Consider the following 22,738-nt stretch of genomic DNA (forward strand, 5'->3'; position numbering starts at 1 on the left):
AGACATTTATTTTTAAGTCATGAGTGTTTTTTTGCTTTTTTTTTTTTAGAATATATATTTAAATATACTTATTACATATAGTGTTGGCAGAAACTTCCCAGACGTCTCTATATCTGTTTTTGAATATGTATCCCTGTGTTTTATTATTCCACAACAAGATCTAATTTTTCACCAATCGCTAGAGTAAAATGGTGCTCTTTAAATGTCGATATCTTGCTGTTTCCAGCTGCTGTACTGCTATTGTTAAGTTTGGGACTGTAAGCCAGCATCTGAGAAATGAGAAATGTTCTGCTCCTGTGACCACAGTTGAACAGGGTAATACAGTGGGTTAATGCTGCTCTGATATTACTGCATCTCCAGGCTACTCGACCCTAGCTGCTTGTACACAACTGCTTGCCAGTGCAGACTTAAGTCATTATTGTAATTTAACAGTTGATGGATGAAAGATGTCAGCCTTTCAATAGTACATTTGCCTATTGGACCTGCGGATAGTGGTCATGTTGTCAATGCATCTCCTCACTTTAAACGACTGATGAGGACTCCTTAGAAACCCCTCAAACTTGTGGTTTTGAGTTAAGAGCATGTCAGGGGTATATAATGAGTCTGTGAAATGAAAAGACATATTGCTGAAGCCCTTAATCCTTCCATTAGGATTAATGTTCCTCCATCAGAATGAGGCCAGGGTTTTATTGAAACCTAGAGTGACAAGTTCTGTCTTGTTTTGCATTTTAAGCAGTTCCTCAAGGTTATTAGGGTTCACCATTTCATGATTACATTTCTGCAATAAGTCATCTATATCCTGGTATGGGTCAGCTGATGACAGACATAGATATGAATGAAGAGTATCTTAATTTTCCCATCTATCCAGATTATTACCTCAAGTTTGCTGTGGAACAGCTCCAATTCATTCGGCTAGATTACGAGTTTTGTCGGTAAGGCTGTGCGGTGCTAACGAGCAGTTTTCCCTCACCGCTCACCTACAGACAGTGCTGGTATTACGGGTTTTTACAAACCCGGTGTTAGCCGCAGAAAATTGAGCGAAGTGCAAAATTTAGCTCCACATCTCCCCTCAATACCAGCGCTGCTTACGTTAGCGGGGAGCTGGCTAAACGTGCTCGTGCACGATTTCCCCATAGGAATCAATGGGGCAGAGCTGGCTGAAAAAAACCTAATACTTGCAAAAAAGCAGCGTTCAGCTCCTAACGCAGCCCCATTGATTCCTATGGGGAAAATAAATTTATGTCTACACCTAACACCCTAACATGAAACCCGAGTCTAAACACCCCTAATCTTACACTTATTAACCCCTAAACTGCCGCCCCCGACATCGCCGACACCTACATTATATTATTAACCTCTAATCTGCCGCTCCGGACACCGCCACCACCTACATTATACTTATGAACCCCTAATCTGCTGCCCCCAACATCGCCGAACCCTACATTATATTTATTAACCCCTAATCTGCCGCCCCCCAACGTCGCCGCCACTATAATAAAGTTATTAACCCCTAAATCTAAGTCTAACCCTAACCCTAACACCCACCTAACTTAAATATAATTTAAATAAATCTAAATAAAATTACTACAATTAACTAAATTATGCCTATTTAAAACTAAATACTTACCTGTAAAATAAACCCTAAGATAGCTACAATATAACTAATAGTTACATTGTATCCAGCTTAGGGTTTATTTTTATTTTACATTCAACTTTGTATTTATTTTAACTAGGTAGAATAGTTATTAAATAGTTATTAACTATTTAATAACTACCTAGTTAAAATAAATATAAATTTACCTGTAAAATAAAACCTAACCTAAGTTACAATTACACCTAACACTACACTATAATTAAATTAATTCCCTAAATTAACTACAATTAAATACAATTAAATACAATTATCTAAAGTACGAAAAAAACAAGCACTAAATTACAGAAAATAATAAAATAATTACAAGATTTTTAAACTAATTACACCTAATCTAATCCCCCTAATAAAATAAAAAAGCCCCCCAAAATAATAAAAAGCCCTACCTTATACTAAATTACAAATATCCCTTAAAAGGGCCTTTTGCGGGGCATTGCCCCAAAGTAATCAGCTCTTTTACCTGTAAAAAAAAGTACAATACACCCCCCCACATTAAAACCCACCACCCACACACCCAATCCTACTCTAAAACCCACCCAATCCCCCCTTAATAAAACCTAACACTAACCCCTTGAAGATCACCCTACCTTGAGAAGTCTTCACCCAACCGGGCCGAAGTCCTTAACAAAGCCGGGCGAAGTCTTCATCCAACCGGGCAGAAGAGGTCCTCCAGACGGGCAGAAGTCTTCATCCAGACGGCATCTTCTATCTTCATCCATCCGGCGCAGAGCGGGTCCATCTTCGAGACATCCAACGCGGAGCATCCTCTTCATCCGGAGTCTTCTTACTAAATGACGGTACCTTTAAGTGACGTCATCCAAGATGGCGTCCCTTCAATTCCTATTGGCTGATAGAAAAAAAAAAGGTAGAAAAAATCCTATTGACTGATGCAATCAGCCAATAGGATTGAACTTACAATAGAATGCAACCTAAATCCTATTGGCTGTTCTAATCAGCCAATAGGATAGAAGTTCAATCCTATTGGCTGATTGCATCAGCCAATAGGATTTTTTCTACCTTAATTCCGAATTGAAGGGACGCCATCTTGGATGACATCACTTAAAGGTACCGTCATTTAGTAAGAAGACTCTGGATGAAGAGGATGCTCCTCGTCGGATGTCTTGAAGATGGACCCGCTCCGCGCCGGATGGATGAAGATAGAAGATGCCGTCTGGATGAAGACTTCTGCCCATCTGGAGGACCTCGTCTGCCCAGCTTGAATGAAGACTTCTGCCCGTCTGGAGGACCTCTTCTGCCCGTCTTGGATGACGACTTCTACCCGTCTGGAGGACCACTTCTGCCTGGTTGGATGAAGACTTCGCCCGGCTTTGTTGAGGATTTCGGCCCGGTTGGGTGAAGACTTCTCAAGGTAGGGTTATCTTCAAGGGGTTAGTGTTAGGTTTTATTAAGGGGGGATTGGGTGGGTTTTAGAGTAGGGTTGGGTGTGAGGGTGGTGGGGTTTAATGTGGGGGGGCGTATTGTACTTTTTTTTACAGGTAAAAGAGCTGATTACTTTGGGGCAATGCCCCGCAAAAGGCCCTTTTAAGGGCTATTTGTAATTTAGTGTAGGGTAGGGCTTTTTATTATTTTGGGGGGCTTTTTTATTTTATTAGGGGGATTAGATTAGGTGTAATTAGTTTAAAAACTTGTAATTATTTTATTATTTTCTGTAATTTAGTGGGGTTTTTTTCCGTACTTTAGATAATTTTATTTAATTGTATTTAATTTAGGGAATTAATTTAATGATAGTGTAGTGTTAGGTGTAATTGTAACACGTTTTATTTTACAGGTAAATTTGTCTTTATTTTAACTAGGTAGCTATTAAATAGTTAATATCTATTTAATAAATATTGTACCTAGTTAAAATAAATACAAAGTTGCCTGTAAAATAAAAATAAACCCTAAGATAAATACAATGTAACTATTAGTTATTTTGTAGCTACCTTAGGGTTTATTTTATAAGTAAGTATTTGGTTGTAAATAGGAATAATTTAGTTAATTGTAGTAATTTTATTTAGATTTATTTAAATTATATTTAAGTTAGGGGGGTGTTAGGGTTAGACTTAGGTTTAGGGGTTAATAACTTTAATATAGTTGCGGCGACGTTGGGGACTGCAGATTAGGGGTTAATAAATGTAGGTATGTGTCGGTGATGTTAGGGACGGCAGATTAGTTGTTGATAAAATTTAACTAGTGTTTGCAATGCGGGAGTGTGGCGGTTTAGGGGTTAATATATTTTATAGTGGCGGCGATGTCCGGTTCGGCAGATTAGGGGTTAAATATTTTATTTTAGTGTTTGCGATGTGGGGGGACCTCGGTTTATCGGTGTTAGTGTACTTTTTAGCACTTTAGTTAAGAGTTTTACACTACGGCGTTAGCCCATAAAACTCTTAACTACTGACTTTAAAATGCGGTACCAGGCTTGACAGGAGAGGGTTGGTAGAAAGCAAATTGAATCCAGCACAACAATCCAACTGGATAGAATCCTCCTGGAGTTACCACCAAAACTCCCAGCAACAAATATGGATAAATAGAAAAAAGAGGATATCCAAATATGCCAAAAAGTGTTTAATGTTATGTATCAAAACATCACAGAGTGAACAAAAACCACAACGTTTCGGGGAACATGCCCCTTAATCATGTGTTCACATGATTAATGATTAAGGGGCACGTGCCCCGAAACGTTGTGGCTTTTCTTGGCTCTGTGATGTTTTGATACGTTACATTAAACTTTTTTTGACATATTTGAATATCCTCTTTTTTTCTATTTATCCATAGTTCAAGGTTGGGTCATAGTTCAAGGTTGGAATTGTCATCTGTTGATTAACTATGCATGAAATTAGGGTAGTTGTGGCTCTAAAGATCTGTTTTCAAGTTTCAGCATCATGAAATGATCCCAGCAACCTGACTCAAATGCTTATTAAAGTTTTATAGACCTACTAATATCTAAGGCTTATTATTGCTCTGGCTAAATGGTGTGAAGGAAAGAATTTGCACTGGGCCAGTAATAATGATCATTTTATAAGGTATACTGTAGATATGAGTTTTAGTCATCATTCCATTGACATACATTGAAAATTCATGTCTCTGCTCTTAGTTTATATTGGAAGACATTTTTCTTGATATCTTGAAAATCGTCCAGGTTCTGGAAAGTATTTATCATGTTTTCAGGAATCCCTTTCCTCTATGGGATTTTAATCTGGTTCTGCACCATGAAATCTGTATCTGCCTTGTATAACTCCCAATTTCAAAATCCAAAAACCAATTGGCCAGGATTTTGAACCAAAACATGGTTATTCTGGGTTTAATAATTACATGTTTAGTATTGAGAATTAGGATTGTGATTATCCAAAAGGGACCAGCTGATGTTAATTATAGGACTATTTTTCACCAAAAGAGTCAATGAGAAAACTGCTGCCGGTGAACTATGAAAATGTGTTGACATTGAAAAAGGCTCATCTACGGCTGCTAAATATCATATCACAGATAGTGATCAACCACATAGTTAGGGATATTAGGGTAAAAATAACGCCTTTAACAGTTTTGCTTTTGGCTTTGTTCACATCTTAAGTGTCAGCCTTTGGGGCTCTCATCAGAGTATGATGGTTTTGAGCTAATTTCTTCCAAAGGTAGTTAAAGGGACACTAAACCCTATTTTTTTTTTCTTTAATGATTCAGATAGAGCATTCAATTTTAAGCAACTTTCTAATGTACTCATTTTCTTCATTCTCTTGCTATCTTTATTTAAAAAGCAGTAATGTAAAGCTTAGTAGCCGGCCCATTTTAGGTTCAGCACCCTGGATAGCACTTGCTTATTGGTGGCTACATTTGGCTAACCATTAAGCAAGCGTAACCCAGGTTCTAAACCAAAAAATGGACCGGCTCCTAAGCTTCATGTACTTGCTTTTTAAATAAAGATAGCAAGAAAACTGCAAAACAATTGATATTAGGAGTAAATTAGAAATTTGCTTAAAATTGAATGCCCTATCTTTATCATTAAAGAAAAAATCTGGGTTTAGTATCCCTTTAAATCTGAGAATATTAATTGTGCAGCTGTTCCTTTATTTGTTCTTAATTCCAGAAATAAAAAAGGTTCTCCTACATAGTAATCTTGTAGCCGGGCCATACTCATGTTCTGCTCATGATATCTTGAAGACAAATATACATTTTCTTTTATGTTTTTTCTTTGTTGGGGATAATCTTCTCTATGCTTCCCACTTCATTGGGGTCATAGCTTTTCTTAATGTAAATTATTGGGACATTCTGGGGTAGAAATAAAATACTCCATTTGTAAAAGGATTGTATTTTTAATCAAATTATCTCCTTCTACTATGTGCCTATTGCCTTAAAACGGTTGCAATTCCTGGAACACTCTCAATTTTTAATGGTGATATAACTTAATGGTTGAGCATTTGACTGAAGATCGAAAGGTCCCTGGTTTAAATGCAGGTGTCCCCTTCTCATTTGCTGAAGCACTTTACAGAAAGGATGGAATAAACCTCCTTCAGAGGTGGTATAGACAAACACTGTGGTGGACTTCAAGAATGTCTGGGATAAGCATAAGGCTATCCTACATACTAATTAATGCTTGGGCTAAGCATAAGCTTATGCTACGTACTAACAAAGGCCTGTGATAAGCATAAGGCTATCCTATGTACTAATTAATGCCTGGGATAATCATAAGGCTATCCTACGTACTAATTAATGCCTGGGATAAGCATAAGGCTATCCTACATACTAACTAATGCCTGTGATAAGCATAAGGCTATCCTACGTACTAACTAATGCATGTGATAAGCATAAGGCTATCCTACATACTAACTAATGCCTGGGATAAGCATAAGGCTATCCTACATACTAATTAATGCCTGGGATAGGCATATGGCTATCCTACACACTGTCTGGGATAAGCATAAGGCTATCCTACATACTAATTAATGCCTGTGATAAGCATAAGGCTATCCTACGTACTAATTAATGCCTGGGGTAAGCATAAGACTATCCTACATACTAACTAATGCCTGGGATAAGCATAAGGCTATCCTACATACTAATTAATGCCTGTGATAAGCATAAGGCTATCCTACGTACTAATTAATGCCTGGGATAAGCATAAGACTATCCTACATACTAACTAATGCCTGGTATAAGCATAAGGCTATCCTACATACTAATTAATGCCTGGGATAGGCATATGGCTATCCTACACACTGTCTGGGATAAGCATAAGGCTATCCTACATACTAATTAATGCCTGTGATAAGCATAAGGCTATCCTACGTACTAATTAATGCCTGGGGTAAGCATAAGACTATCCTACATACTAACTAATGCCTGGGATAAGCATAAGACTATCCTACATACTAAATAATGCCTGGGATAAGCATAAGGCTATCCTACGTACTAATTAATGCCTGGGATAAGCATAAGACTATCCTACATACTAATTAATGCCTGTGATAAGCATAAGGCTATCCTACGTACTAATTAATGCCTGGGATAAGCATAAGACTATCCTACATACTAACTAATGCCTGGTATAAGCATAAGGCTATCCTACATACTAATTAATGCCTGGGATAAGCATAAGACTATCCTACATACTAATTAATGCCTGGGATAAGCATAAGGCTAGCCTACACACTGTCTGGGATAAGCATAAGGCTATCCTACATACTAATTAATGCCTGGGATAAGCATAAGGCTATCCTACATACAAATGAATGCCTGGGATAAGCATAAAGCTATCTACTTACTAACAAGACAACCCTTACACACCAAGTCTCTGAGTGAATTTAGATTATTATGGCTCCAGGATAGTAGTGAATCACTCTATCCTCCCTATGAAAATGTATGTACTATATCCAGACACACAAAACACTCTGCAGTCTATATGAAGGGTTAGATACTCTAAAATAAACTGCTGTACACACTATGTGTCAACTCTAGGGGGCGCAATACACAGTGGGAGAGGTAAACAGATCCTATAACAACCCCACTTGTATTATGATATATATCAAAATCACTGTAAAATGAAAAATGGGATTATTACTAAATACCAATGTTACATATAATTAAAACAAAGTAGGTGTAAAATAAAAACAATAAATCCTATGGATTCTTATCTGTTCAGGATATCCCTCCTTAGATGGATCCATAGGTAAATGAGTCATTTTAGTAGTGATAGTCCTGGCTTATCATTCGGGGGGATGTCAAAGGTTGGTTCACACCCAATATGGAGTCAGCCCAGATAGCTATCTGTGATTTTAATATCAGAGTCATATGTTTGACATCTGTTTTTATATGTACCATTAAATTGTGGACATTTTTAACCACTTTTGAGAGTCTTAGCTTATTTCACCTATTGAGGACACCTGGGAGACCGGAACCCATGTTGAGCCAGTGAGCTGGGACACTGCAAGTTCCCAGACGGTTTGACTCAGCATAATTGAGCGCTGCTCCATTTGTGAGTATCCATTTGTCATCTACATAGCCCATCTTGTATCAACTTCATAACACTAGGAGGCGCCTTTGTCTTGTGATTGTTGTTCACAGAGAAAGTTTATATGAAGGGTTAACTTGTTTAGCTAGGTATATGTAGCATCGGGAATATGTAATCAACAGGGTCATACACTTCAATGCTGAGCATGTCCGATCCGAAATGCAAATAATGTGAAATAAAGAAGGATATTACCTAAATTCTCCTGGATGGACGTCACACTCTTCCGTAGAGTGAGCATAAACTTTAAATCACCGGTAGATAGATTCAAGAGAAAACACTTGAGCCGGTCCCACAGTTCGCAGGATAGCGTTAAGTCCTTGTCAGGGTGCCAGGAATCAGACTGAGACGAAAAGTGCAAAAATAATCACATTTTATTAATAACAAAGAAATAATAAAAAGTCCACAAGTCAAATAACAAGCCAGGAGTCAAAGCCAGAGCTGGTAGTCAGACGAACCGAGTCAGGAGCCAAAGCGAATAGTCAGACGAGCCGGAATCAGGAACCAGGAGTGACGTCAGACAGTCAGGTAATGAACAGGAACTCACAAACAGGTCTGAGACAACGCAAAGGGCAAAGCATACTGAACAGAGGCCCTTTAAATAATAAGTGATGACATCACAATACTGAGACTGCAACCTGTCTCACGCGGATGATGTACACAGTACTTCCATAAGAGGGCGTGCAGGAAATGAGCAGCATCAGACACTCTGCACCAGATTCAGTAAGAGGTAAGTAAAATGGCTGCCAGCAGCACATGGCAAACAAAGCAATCAAAAAACTCTGACAGTCCTGGAGAGATCACATAATCCGGATCCAACCACAGTGATCTGGGTAGGTAGGGGGAGGAGTGAATCAATATGCAAACTCCTAAGCAACGCTTCCCAAACGCTGCCAAATTAGAGACAAAGCAATTCAAAAGAGAAAAGGAGTTACAGGCGATACCGTCAGAAATATGTTAAAATCCAAAAGGTTTTATTCTAAGTTGCAGTAAAAAGTAATGTTCAAAGCACACACAGAATAGTAGTAGTCAACCCCAGCACACAGGAGCTGCCTCCGACTCGTTTACTGCTAATACAAGCACTTCTTCAGGAATGAACAGCAGTGTTCCCTGTCAGTATTTAAACCTGCTGTATTAACCCTTAACTATCTGCAAAACATTCAATCTAAAGCGAACAAAAATGTTCTCACTTTCAAAATTTCTAACAAGAATCTGCATATTTCTACAAAATAAAAGGGTACATAAATAATAAAATACAACAAAACAGGAAAAAATACATGAAAAATATACATTTATAAAAGGCAACAATGTTCACATTATTCTAAGAATAGAGATACTACATGCAATATGTTATATTAATAACTCCTTTGGGACTGTCTGGATAAGTGTCGATGAAAAACTATTTTCTGGAACTGCACAACCCAAACAGATCTGGAACACTGAATTAATAAATATATAGTTCAATATAAACCATAGAAACTGTGGCTATTAGGAGACACAGATAGTAAAAGTCTAATAGCCAGAAAATGGAAAAAGGGTATTAAATGAAGGACTTCCAAACACCAATAAATAGCTTAAGGTCCAAAATGTCATTAATGCCCTTAGGATATCCCGTTGTAGTTTATGTATCCAAAAGGCTTCCTTTTTATTTAACATAGCCAATCTATCCCCTCCTGTGATGCGTTTGGGGACCCAATCTACAGTATATTGCTTGAAATTCAAGCAGGGACAAGATATATTTCTTAGCTGTTTCCTCAAAACTCTCTCCTATCCTGTGCTTTGCAAAATGTTTTGCCACCGTAATTTTTGGTTTTTCTGCCTCCAATGAGAGGTGTTCTTGTATTTGGTCTTTCAAAGGCCAATTAGTGCGGCCTGTATATTGACACCCACATAATCTACAAGAGATAAGATAAACCACAAAGCTTGAGACACATGTTAAATGATAATATATCCTGAAATTACACTTAGTTTGATTACAAATAAAAAGGTCTCCCGCTTTTACATGGTCACAGCATTTACAAGGTCTAACACCACATCTAAAGGAACCATTTTTCTCACTTAGCCAATTTTTACAGTTGGTATGTGGAACCGAGAAATTTTTGTTTACAAAATTGCCTATAGTTTTTGCTCTTCTAGATACGAATTTTAACCCCATTTTCAGCAACATTTACCAATGAGGGTTCCTTACTAAGTATAGGTAGATATCGTTCCACAATATCACACATTTTTCGGTATTGGTTGCTATACTGGGTAGAGAAGACTAAGTTTTTATCAGAGCGGTCATCTCTAGGGTTGTCCCTTAAAAGTCTTTCTCTGTCCATAGACCTGACCTCCAAAAGTGAATCTGTTAAGCGCTGTTCCCTATAGCCTCTATCTCTCAATCTATTTTTCAGATCTAGAGCATGTTTGTCATAATAATTGAAATTGGTACAGTTTCTGCGAAGTCTCATGAATTGTCCCTTAGGAATACTTACTAATGCCTGGGATAAGCATATGGTTATCCTACCAAATAATTACTGCCTTGGATAAGCATAAGGCTATACTACATATTAACAAATGCCTGGGATAATCATAAGGCTATACTACATATTAACAAATGCATGACATAAGGATAAAGCTATCCTACATACTAATTAATGCATGGGAAAAAATAAGGCTATCCTATATACTAATTAATGCCTGGGGAAAATAAGACTATCCTATATACCAATTACTGGATGGGATAAGCACAAGGCTATCCTACGTACTAATTAATGCCTGGGATAAGCACAAGGCTATCCTACGTACTAATTAATGCCTGGGATAATCATAAGGCTATCCTAAGTGCTAATTAATGCCTGGGATAAGCATATGGCTATCCTACGTACTAACTAATGCCTGGGTTAAGCATAAGGCTATCCTACATACTAATACCTGGGATAAGCATAAGGCTATCCTACGTACTTACAAATGCCTGGGATAAGCATAAGGCTATCCTACGTGCTAATTAATGCCTGGGATAAGCATATGGCTATCCTATGTACTAACTAATGCCTGGGTTAAGCATAAGGCTATCCTACATACTAATACCTGGGATAAGCATAAGGCAATCCTACGTACTTACAAATGCCTGGGATAAGCATAAGGCTATCCTCTGTACTATCTAATGCCTGGGATAAGCATAAGGCTATCCTATGTATCAATGAATGCCTGGGATAAGCATAAGGCTGTCCTACATATTTAATTAATTAATTTAGATTTTACAGAAAATATGGGAAGACTTGATGGGCCTATGGTTTTTGTCTACTGCCAAAATCTCTATTTTGCTCCAGATGGGAATATGGCCAGTGACTGGGGCATGGACATGCATGAATTTTTCTGATTTTGTCACCAGAGATCCCCATCTGGAGTTGCACAAGAGAAGCACAACATTGACAGCATTGAGTGAGATAGTCACTTTTCCCCTCTGGGCCTATTAGCTATTGACCCATGATTAGTACACTAAACGCTGCCAGGGACTCAGATCCTGCAGTGCCAGACGTGTCCCCCTGCTTAAGCCAGTACATGTCCGGGCCCGTCTGACGTATGCTAGAGAGCATTTCATGATCCAGAAGTGGATTGGGAGAATGTCATATGGTCAGATGAAACCAAAGTAGAACTGTTTGGTAGAAACACAACTTGTCATGTTTGGAGGAGAGAGAACACCATACCTACTGTGAAGCATGGGGGTGGCAACATCATGCTTTGGGGCTGTTTCTCTGCAAAGGGATCCGTGTACATGAAAGAATGAATGGGGCCATGTATCATGAGATTTTGAGTGCTACTAGCCCAGAGGGAAATAGTTGGTAGTCCACTCAATGTTATTTATAGGAAAAAGTAACATTTTGAAAGCATCCGCTGCAATTTCAACAATATAAAATAATTTAATTTATGGTAAATTTAAAGGGCTTCTGTCTTAACTATATATTTATTTTTAGGGGCAAATGCAATAAAATTCGTATTCATTTGAAATGGTCCCTGCTCTGTAGTATAGGAATAGCTGGTGGTTTCATTTACTTGTTGACCTCTAAATGAAATTATTTTTAGCATTATAATCTGTGCTCCTGCAGGTCACTCATGGGAGGGACAAAATTAGGGAGCCTGAAGACGACGAGCTGTACAGTGCAGAGAATTTCCGGCGCCTGGCACGGAGCCTTAGTGGCACAGTCATCAATAGCAAAGAAGAGACGCTGGTCTCTTCTCAAAGTTTTGTAAGTAGAATTCCTGACCTGGAATGGTCTTAAAATACTTATGATAAAACCTAAATAAAAAAACATTTGCCATACAAAGCTAGTTAATAGATAGTTGTTAAAGGGACACAAAACACAACATTTATCTTTAATGATTCAGATAGAGCATACATTTGTTAACAACTTTCCAATTTAAAGAAACAAAAGATAGAATGCGCCTCATGGTACAGATCAGTATGTCACTCAGCAGGGATGAAAGGGTTAATCAGTCCTACTCGCATGAAGGAAAGCACAACCAGTGCTAAACAGGCAAGCCGGATCCAAAGAGTCGTCCGGCAGACTCGCACACAGCTCAGCACCAGGGGTGCTTTCCTTCATGTGAGTAGGACTGATTAACCCTTTCATCCCTGCTGAGTGACATACTGATCTGTACCATGAGGCGCATTCTATCTTTTGTTTCTTAGAACTTTCCAATTTAGTTTTATTATCTAATTTGCTTAGTTTTTTTTGTATCCTTTGTTGAAAAGAATACCTTGGTAGGCTCAGGAGCAGCAATGCATTACTGTGAACTTTCTGTACATATATGTCTCTGCTCATAGGCTCATCTTATGTGTTCAGCTACCTCCCAGTAGTGCATTACTGACCCTTCAATAAACAATACCAAGAGAACAAAGCAATATTTTGGTTTCATATGCTTTTAATCGTGTCCATGTTGGAAAGCTCATTAGACCTTCCCAAGTGATCTCTTGACTCCATATGACATCACATTACTTTTTCTGAAGGATCTCTGCCATCACCAAGACTCACACTATGTTTTCTCATAGTTTTATATGTTGATTCCTTTTTAATTTTTAATTCACTGCACTGTATATACAAGAGATAGATGCAGAACTCGCCCTTATACTGAGGTTTGGTTTTCATGAACACATTCCAGTTTAGCTTTCTTCTGTTCTTCCTTTTACCCTAACATTGTGTCTGGTTCTTGTGGGCTTTGAAGCTGCTAACCTGATGATGAGGATTTCCTAATACCCAGCAAGAGACAACTGTATGCTTTGTTTTTCACTATGAATATATTGGTTACGTAATTACCCTGTTTAATGGGATCATTTCATACTTGCACATGTTTGTATGTTGTCCTTCATCTAGTCTGTGATTTATTTTATTTATATTTTTGTTCTAAAACATTGTCCCCTGTTCATTATTATTGTAAATGTAAAGAAAACACTCTGGATGTAGCTTCAAATGTAAATGCTGGCAAATTGTGGTGTTCTCACCTAAAATTGCACAACAACTTTCCAGATCTATTTACACGACAACTGTGTATTCCGCATCTATTTGCATGACAACTGTGTATTCCACATCTATTTGCATGACAACTGTGTATTCCACATCTATTTACACAACTGTGTATTTCACATCTATTTACACAACAACTTTGTATTTCACATCTATTTACATGACAGCTGTGTATTTCACATCTGTTTACACAACAACTGTGTTTTTCCACATCTATTTACATGACAACTTTGTATTTCGCATCTATTTACATGACAACTGTGTATTTCACATCTATTTACATGACAGCTGTGTATTTCACATCTGTTTACACAACAACTGTGTTTTTCCACATCTATTTACATGACAACTTTGTATTTCGCATCTATTTACATGACAACTGTGTATTTCACATCTATTTACACGACAACTCTGTATTCCACATCTATTTACACAACAACTGTGTATTCCACATCTATTTACACAACAACTGTGTATTCCACATCTATTTACACTACAACTGTGTTTTCCACATCTATTTACACGACAACTGTGTATTCCACATCTTTTTACATGACAACTGTGTATTCCACATCTATTTACACGACAACTGTGTATTCCACATCTATTTACACGACAACTGTGTATTCCACATCTATTTACACAACAACTGTGTATTCCACATCTATTTCCACGACAACTGTGTATTCCGCATCTATTTCCACAACTGTGTATTCCGCATCTATTTCCACGACAACTGTGTATTCCACATCTATTTACACGACAACTGTGTATTCCACATCTTTTTACACGACAACTGTGTATTCCACATCTATTTACACAACAACTGTGTATTCCACATCTATTTACACGACAACTGTGTATTCCACATCTTTTTACACGACAACTGTGTATTCCACATCTTTTTACACGACAACTGTGTATTCCGCATCTATTTCCACGACAACTGTGTATTCCGCATCTATTTCCACGACAACTGTGTATTCCGCATCTATTTACACGACAACTGTGTATTCCGCATCTATTAAGTCTCATAAGAGCTGTCAGTAGAATGGAGAAGGTTTTGCGCCCTGAGTGAATTTAGAAACTTCAGGCTTTATCATCCGATTACGGAATGTCTGACACACTAGACCTTTTCGTCACCCATCTCCAGCTATCTCCACTTTTTGCCCACATGTCCTCTAGTTATATTGCTAATCTGAGTGTTACGTATGGTTTTAAATGGTGGTTCCCACTTTGCCAGGGTTTAGCTTCAATGTTGTTCCTCTAGAGACCTAAAAGGAAGAGACCCACATTAGTGCAGTACAGCCAGAACATGGACTAAATGGAAAATACTCACAGAAGGACTTCAAAACTTTATTAATGGAACAAATTCCCATTACTTAACTGAATAGTAAAAATCCTTCAATAGATATGAAAGAATTCAATAAGAATTGCAGCCCATAAACTATTTGTTTTTTATTTTAATGACTATCAAATGGAAAGTTGTTCCATTAATAAAGTTTTGAGCTCTGAGTATTTTCCATTTAGTGCTCCTTGTCCGGTTGTTCTGCACTTTTGTGCACTTCTGTTCCTTTTGAGGTTTCTGGAGTGTGATACAGAGGAACCTGATTGAACCCTGGGGAAGCTGGTGCCTCCATTTAAAACATACATCTGAGATATTATCGAGGAGAGATTGAGTCAATGTGTGACTCCCATACAGGGAAGTTACCTTCCTAACTATCTGCACATCAGTTTATTTTCGTTGACTATTAATGTCTGCATTAGTTAGAGCTTGCCTTTGTAGACCCCTTTGATTTATTAGAATGTGATGCCATAAGTCTCTAACTGTATTAGTGCTAAGTCTATTAATCCAAGGTTGTATCCTGTTGTGTGTTTCACTTAATGCCGTTCCTTCCTGGTTACACAAGTGGGGCACTTTATACCAATATTTTATCCTTTTTCATGTTAACCATCTTGTGCATTTGTGAATTCTTTCTTTTTTTTTCTGTGTTGTTTGTTAAAAGGAGGCATCCAATGAGAGGAACCCACTTTCGGACAGCAGCCATCGCTCTCACAGCTCCTCCTCCCACCCTTATACCCACAATCCTTCTGTCTTATCCTATGAACCCCAGCACCACCCATCCCAGCTGCAGCACCCATCCCATGAGGTACTGGCGCCCAGCATGGTGGGTGAGGCACACAGGCCACCAGGTAAACTCACGCAACCCTCCTGCATGTTTTAACTTGTTTGTGTCTTGTTTATACCTTCACGCTCACTCTTTATTATGGTTAACATGGTTTCTGATTGTTTGCTTTACCTAACATCTCTCCTCCGTCTTGTCATGAACTGGCTGCTATAATACTTGTTCTTGTATATAATATTATAGAATACGTACGTGCGAGGTCCTCCATGCTTGTGGGGTGCAGAACTATAATCTACATGAAAATGTGTATACAGTTCATTTAAAGGGTCATGGAAGTCGAAATTAAACATTTGTGATTCAAAAGAATATAAAAAAAATATTTACTTCTATCATCAAATGACCTGCTTCTCTTGGTCCCCTTAGTTTAAACTTAGTTCCTTTCCATGAGAGCATACTAAGGTAGGCTCAGGAGCACTATATGACAGCCATGTTTGCAACATATACATATATCGTGCAAGTCATGTGCATACTCTCACGCCTACCTCAGTATGTTCTGATGGAAAGGAGACCAAAAGGAAAGATGTACATTTTATGGTAGAAGAAAACTGGAAGGTTTTTTTTTTTATGAATCGTGAAAGTTTTTTACTTCCATTTAATTCGTTATAAGAAGATTTAATTTACACTATTAAACAGTTTGCAGCAATTGTGAAGTGAGCGTCCTCTGCTTCAGAAATTAGAACTATTGTATTGCAGTGTCTGGGTGTACAATGACTGCTCTGATAAAGTAGGTCAGCTATATTTATTAATAAATGCTTATGAGATTATAAAGACATTCGGGCACTTCCCTGTACAATAATGACTGGGTTTTACTCTGGTGGCAGGTCACACACATCAAACACTGTATAAAGCTATTTATTGTGTGAGTAATTCATAGAATATGTGCATTATGTGACCAGTCAACCTGCTGTAGGGCGAGTAATGGGATATTCATAGCTTTTGAGTGATATAAATGAAATACTAATAAATTAATATCAATCTCTAAAATATATACAGAGACAGAAGTAAAGAAATGTATTAAAAGGAAGATAAAATACAAGGGACCAACTAATAGGAATAGGAGAATCTTTTAGCTCAGTAATTTATCTGGCCCACTGATCTTTTACTCCAGTATTTCTCTTTAAGCAGTGGTATAGGAGGTGAAGTTGAATATAGAAATTTGGCTGAGTCCTTGTATATAGAGATCTTTATATTGTGTTAATAGCGCTTGTTCAAACTAAACAAAAAAGAGATCCAGAGGTTTTCGTTCTATGTTTTTGTCTTTAATGTTGCTAAAGTTTGCTCTTCAATCTACCATTCAAAAATACATTCTCCATTTTGTTGCACAGCTTTTGTTAATGAATATTAAATAGTTGACTGTCAACATAGATTTCAGTGTAAGTTTGAGCAAATAAAAATACAATTTTATTACTCAAATGTTAACATAAGTTTTATGGAAAAATGTAGAAATGAACTCGGAGGGGAAGACTGGAGTGCTGAGAGACATTCAACCGTCCCTAATATCTGTTTTCTGTACCATATGCTTTAAAATATAAATAATTTAGTGATAAAAAATGAGACCAAATTCTATGTGTTTGCACAAATAACAAATCGGTTACCCATGATGTCTTTATCTGATTGACTAAGCAGGTTTGTAACCTGGGTGCTCAGATATGAAATTCACTAATAATGGAAAAAGAAGTGAGTTTAGTGAATGAGATAACTCTAATAACAGGGATTGTAGAGTTAGGAGAGGCTTTTATATTCTAAGGGATTACTTCTTGATCTGGTTCTGTTTATGCATTTATAGTGTAAGATAATGTTCCATATCTGTTTGCAAGTAATAGCCTTCCAAATAATTTTTTACACACCTCTAGTATTATTTCAGACTATACTATGGTTGAAACAGCTGATAGGATGTGCAGATGAAGTATTGCTAATTCTTTTTCTTTTCTTTTTTTTTCCACTTCTTAAAGGAGGTTCGAACTCCCAAAAGCTTTTGGCTCTGCCTGACAGGAGTGAAACTCTCCGAGGTAACGAATACCCAAGTATGGCACTGAGCTACGCAACTCTTCCAAGAACACCTAGGCTAAAAGCTTCAATGTCCCAGAAATCTTACGTTGATGCACGGCAACACTCTGGCACTGGGGAACAGTGTGTCCCGAATCATCGTCAATGGCAGGGTCACATAGCTCAGGCAACAGATAAATCGGCAATGAATTCTGGCCTCATGTGTTCACTTGGCAATAGACCACAAGCTGACCTGTTTCAGAAATCTACAGGGTACAGAGGTTACGAGTCTTACAATACAAATCACAGGCCACTGAACAGTGTAGATTATTGTACCTTACGAATGCCGCATAACTCTTCCATGGACAGGAGGGTTACACGGGGAAATTCTCTGGCCCAGCCTAGAATTCAAGGTCCGAAAAGAGTGGATATGCCACCTGAAGAAGACTGGAGACAGAACAGTTTTGCTCCTCAAGCGGGTAATAGACGTTCTCATCTGGCATACTCTCCTCACAGGAACTATTTAACTGCTTCTGAGGTTTATGGGAATAACAACTGGAGAACGGCGCCTACTTTTCATAGAAATGGGCGGTAATCTCTCTGTGCCCAGTCAGCCAGCCTATCATGGAAATATGTTTCCTTAAAGTAACTACTGCCAGATTTGTAGCTTTTACCATAGTTCCGAGCCTTGTATAGCAAAGAAAGTTTTTGTATAATGTGTGTACCAGTGTTGTCTTAACACCTTTTTGAGCCTGTGGAAAGTCACATTGTATATTCTGTGTTAGATTTGGAACCTTAATTGTTACTTGAGAGTGCCAGTCTGTTCTAGGAAGGCATTGCAGTGAACTCTGTGGGTTCTGTTCTGGGAATACAGGTATACAAAGGTTGCAGCCACTTTTGAGTTGCTGTCCGATCTTTCTTCCGCATTACCATAACAAGAACAAATTTTCTGCATTTTCAGTATGGTGCTCTTTCAGCAATAACTGCTTAGGGGACAATTTAAAGTTGTACAGATTGTGTTTACCAACTATATTTTGCAATGCCCAAACCAAGTACATAAAATTAAGAATTTTAGAAACCACTGCCGTTGCCGTCTCAGAACCTACTTCAGTTAGCAATAGTCATATGTTGCAGTGGTGTTAAATGAAACCTTTTTGTTATATGTCCGTTCCTTTTTGGTGAATAGATGACCAGGGTTCCATATACGTTACCTTAACCCATGCACTGCAGTTCTGCGGAACATATATTTTTTTTCTGGATCTCCCAAAACTTTTCCTTAATCTCAGCACTTAGAACAAAAACCAGCGCAAAGCCTTCTAGTCTGAGGGCTAGAGCTATTAGATGAAGAGAAATAATATATATATATATATAAATATTATATTATGTGCAGATAGTTAAGCACAAACCTTGACTACTGTAAAGGAGGTAAGGGACACGGGGGCAAAGCCACGGTTGTTTTTGATTGCCCACTCCCCCCTTACATTCCCTCCAGTAACTGTAGCAATGCTTATAACAGAAGACTGTTATTACTGCATGCTTAACCCACTATTGTTAACAGCTAGAAAATGAAATATTTTAGTGTCAAAATATCTGCTTTTGTAAGTATTTTTCAAATAAATATATAAATAGTTCTATTAAACAGCAGAAACAATTGCCTTGGTTGTTATTTCTGTTTCTTAGAAATGAGTTAGTGAATGTGTCTTATATACGAGGGATTCCCAGCACAGCCACTGTATGGTGAATTCAGTTTGCTTTAATATAGAACACTAAAACAGCTTGCACACTGTGCGTACATTTTCAGAATCTTCTACGAACATATTCTATAAGAGATGAGACTTCTAACTCTACTATAAAACTATTTATTTGGTATTTTTGCTGTGTAATACTACTCTGCTGTGCGTATGTAAATAAGACGATAGTTGCCAACACATTTCCAGGGATGCTTTACAGCTGAGCAATCAGGAGTACTGAGCACGCTCCAAAAACAAACAATTTAAATTGCACACAATATGCACAACATACTCACACTGTATTATTCAATCTGTAAACTGCACAATTTTTGATGACAGTTCACTATTCGAATATGAAGTGCAGAAAACTCAGTTGACACAATAGGCAAACAAATATGTACGTAAAACTAACAGGCCTTGTATCAGATTTACACACAAACATCCAAGCCAAGCTCACTCATCAGAACAGATTTTTACAATATTTGGCATGTATGTAAAGCACAATTGTAACGTGTTGCCAATATGCTGATCTTTCTTGCCTGTTAAAGAAACTGAGACAAAAAACACAAAGTGGCTCAAATCTGTGTAGTCTTGCAAAAAATAATCATCTTTTAAAAGGTTTGTAAGGTGCTTTAACCCAGTGTTTTTCAACCAGTGTGCCGTGGCACACTAGTGTGCCATGAGATATCCTCAGGTGTGCCGTGGCAGACTGACAACAGTGCGACATATTTCTTTCATGTAATTAGCAAGAGTCCATGAGCTAGTGACGTATGGGATATACATTCCTACCAGGAGGGGCAAAGTTTCCCAAACCTCAAAATGCCTATAAATACACCCCTCACCACACCCACAAATCAGTTTTACAAACTTTGGTGAAGTAAGTTTGTGCTAGATTCTACGTTGATATGCGCTCCACAGCAGGTTGGAGCCCGGTTTTCCTCTCAGCGTGCAGTGAATGTCAGAGGGATGTGAGGAGAGTATTGCCTATTTGAATTCAATGATCTCCTTCTACGGGGTCTATTTCATAGGTTCTCTGTTATCGGTCGTAGAGATTCATCTCTTACCTCCCTTTTCAGATCGACGATATACTCTTATATATACCATTACCTCTACTGATTCTCGTTTCAGTACTGGTTTGGCTTTCTACTACATGTAGATGAGTGTCCTGGGGTAAGTAAGTCTTATTTTCTGTGACACTCTAAGCTATGGTTGGGCACTTTTATATAAAGTTCTAAATATATGTGTTCAAACATTTATTTGCCTTGACTCAGGATGTTCAACGTTCCTTATTTCAGACAGTCAGTTTCATATTTGGGATAATGCATATGAATAAATCAATTTTTTACTTACCTTAAAATTTGACTTTTTTCCCTGTGGGCTGTTAGGCTCGCAGGGGCTGAAAATGCTTAATTTTATTGCGTCATTCTTGGCGCGGACTTTTTTGGCGCAAAATGTTTTTTTCTCGTTTCCGGCGTCATACGTGTAGCCGGAAGTTGCGTCATGTTTGATGTTTTTTTGCGTCAAAAGTGTCGGCGTTCCGGATGTGGCGTCATTTTTGGTGCCAAAAGCATTTAGGCGCCAAATAATGTGGGCGTCTTTTTTGGCGCTAAAAAATATGGGCGTCACTATTGTCTCCACATTATTTAAGTCTCATTGTTTATTGCTTCTGGTTGCTAGAAGCTTGTTCACTGGCATTTTTTCCCATTCCTGAAACTGTCATTTAAGGAATTTGATCAATTTTGCTTTATATGTTGTTTTTTTCTATTACATATTGCAAGATGTCCCAGATTGACCTTGAGTCAGAAGATACTTCTGGAAAATCGCTGCCTGGTGCTGGATCTACCAAAGTTAAGTGTATCTGCTGTAAACTTGTGGTATCTGTTCCTCCAGCTGTTGTTTGTAATGAATGTCATGACAAACTTGTTAATGCAGATAATATTTCCTTTAGTAATGTTACATTACCTGTTGTTGTTCCATCAACATCTAATACTCAGAGTGTTCCTGTTAACATAAGAGATTTTGTTTCTAAATCCATTAAGAAGGCTATGTCTGTTATTCCTCCTTCTAGTAAACGTAAAAGGTCTTTTAAAACTTCTCATTTTTCAGATTAATTTTTAAATGAACATCATCATTCTGATTCTGATAATGATTCCTCTGGTTCAGAGGATTCTGTTTCAGAGGTTGATGCTGATAAATCTTCATATTTATTCAAAATGGAATTTATTCGTTCTTTACTTAAAGAAGTCTTAATTGGATTAGAAATAGAGGATTCTGGTCCTCTTGATACTAAATCTAAACGTTTAAATAAGGTTTTTAAATCTCCTGTAGTTATTCCAGAAGTTTTTCCTGTCCCTGATGCTATTTCTGAAGTAATCTCCAGGGAATGGAATAATTTGGGTAATTAATTTACTCCTTCTAAACGTTTTAAGCAATAATATCCTGTGCCATCTGACAGATTAGAGTTTTGGGACAAAATCCCTAAGGTTGATGGGGCTGTCTCTACTCTTGCTAAACGTACTACTATTCCTACGGCAGATAGTACTTCCTTTAAGGATCCTTTAGATAGGAAGATTGAATCCTTTCTAAGAAAAGCTTACTTATGTTCAGGTAATCTTCTTAGACCTGCTATATCTTTAGCGGATGTTGCTGCAGCTTCAACTTTTTGGTTAGAAGATTTAGCGCAACAAGTAACAGATCATAATTCTCATAGCATTGTTAATCTTCTTCAACATGCTAATAACTTTATTTGTGATGCCATCTTTGATATCATTAGGGTTGATGTCAGGTATATGTCTCTAGCTATTTTAGCTAGAAGAGCTTTATGGCTTAAGACTTGGAATGCTGATATGTCTTCTAAGTCAACTTTGCTTTCCCTTTCTTTCCAGGGTAATAAATTATTTGGTTCTCAGTTGGATTCTATTATTTCAACTGTTACTGGAGGGAAAGGAACTTTTTTACCACAGGATAAAAAATCTAAAGGTAAATTTAGGTCTAATAATCGTTTTTGTTCCTTTCGTCACAATAAGGAACAAAAGCCTGATCCTTCATCCACAGGAGCGGTATCAGTTTGGAAACCATCTCCAGTCTGGAATAAATCCAAGCCTTTTAGAAAATCAAAGCCAGCTCCCAAGTCCACATGAAGGTGCAGCCCTCATTCCAGCCCAGCTGGTAGGGGGCAGATT

General features: G+C 37.8%; 1 protein-coding gene across 1 annotated transcript in view; it reads left to right on the plus strand.

Annotated features, from left to right (window-relative positions):
• Positions 1-19,477, plus strand: part of USP54 (ubiquitin specific peptidase 54) — a 224,399-nt gene extending 204,922 nt beyond the window's left edge. Inside the window, exons 21-23 of the mRNA XM_053692010.1 lie at positions 12,239-12,379; positions 15,661-15,847; positions 17,793-19,477. Coding sequence (XP_053547985.1) covers positions 12,239-12,379; positions 15,661-15,847; positions 17,793-18,421 — 957 coding nt within the window. The 3' untranslated portion in view covers positions 18,422-19,477. The remainder of the gene's footprint in view (positions 1-12,238; positions 12,380-15,660; positions 15,848-17,792) is intronic.
• Positions 19,478-22,738: the final 3,261 nt, after the last annotated feature.

The sequence above is a fragment of the Bombina bombina genome, chromosome 9, assembly GCF_027579735.1.
Source record: "Bombina bombina isolate aBomBom1 chromosome 9, aBomBom1.pri, whole genome shotgun sequence".
Lineage (NCBI taxonomy): Eukaryota > Metazoa > Chordata > Amphibia > Anura > Bombinatoridae > Bombina > Bombina bombina.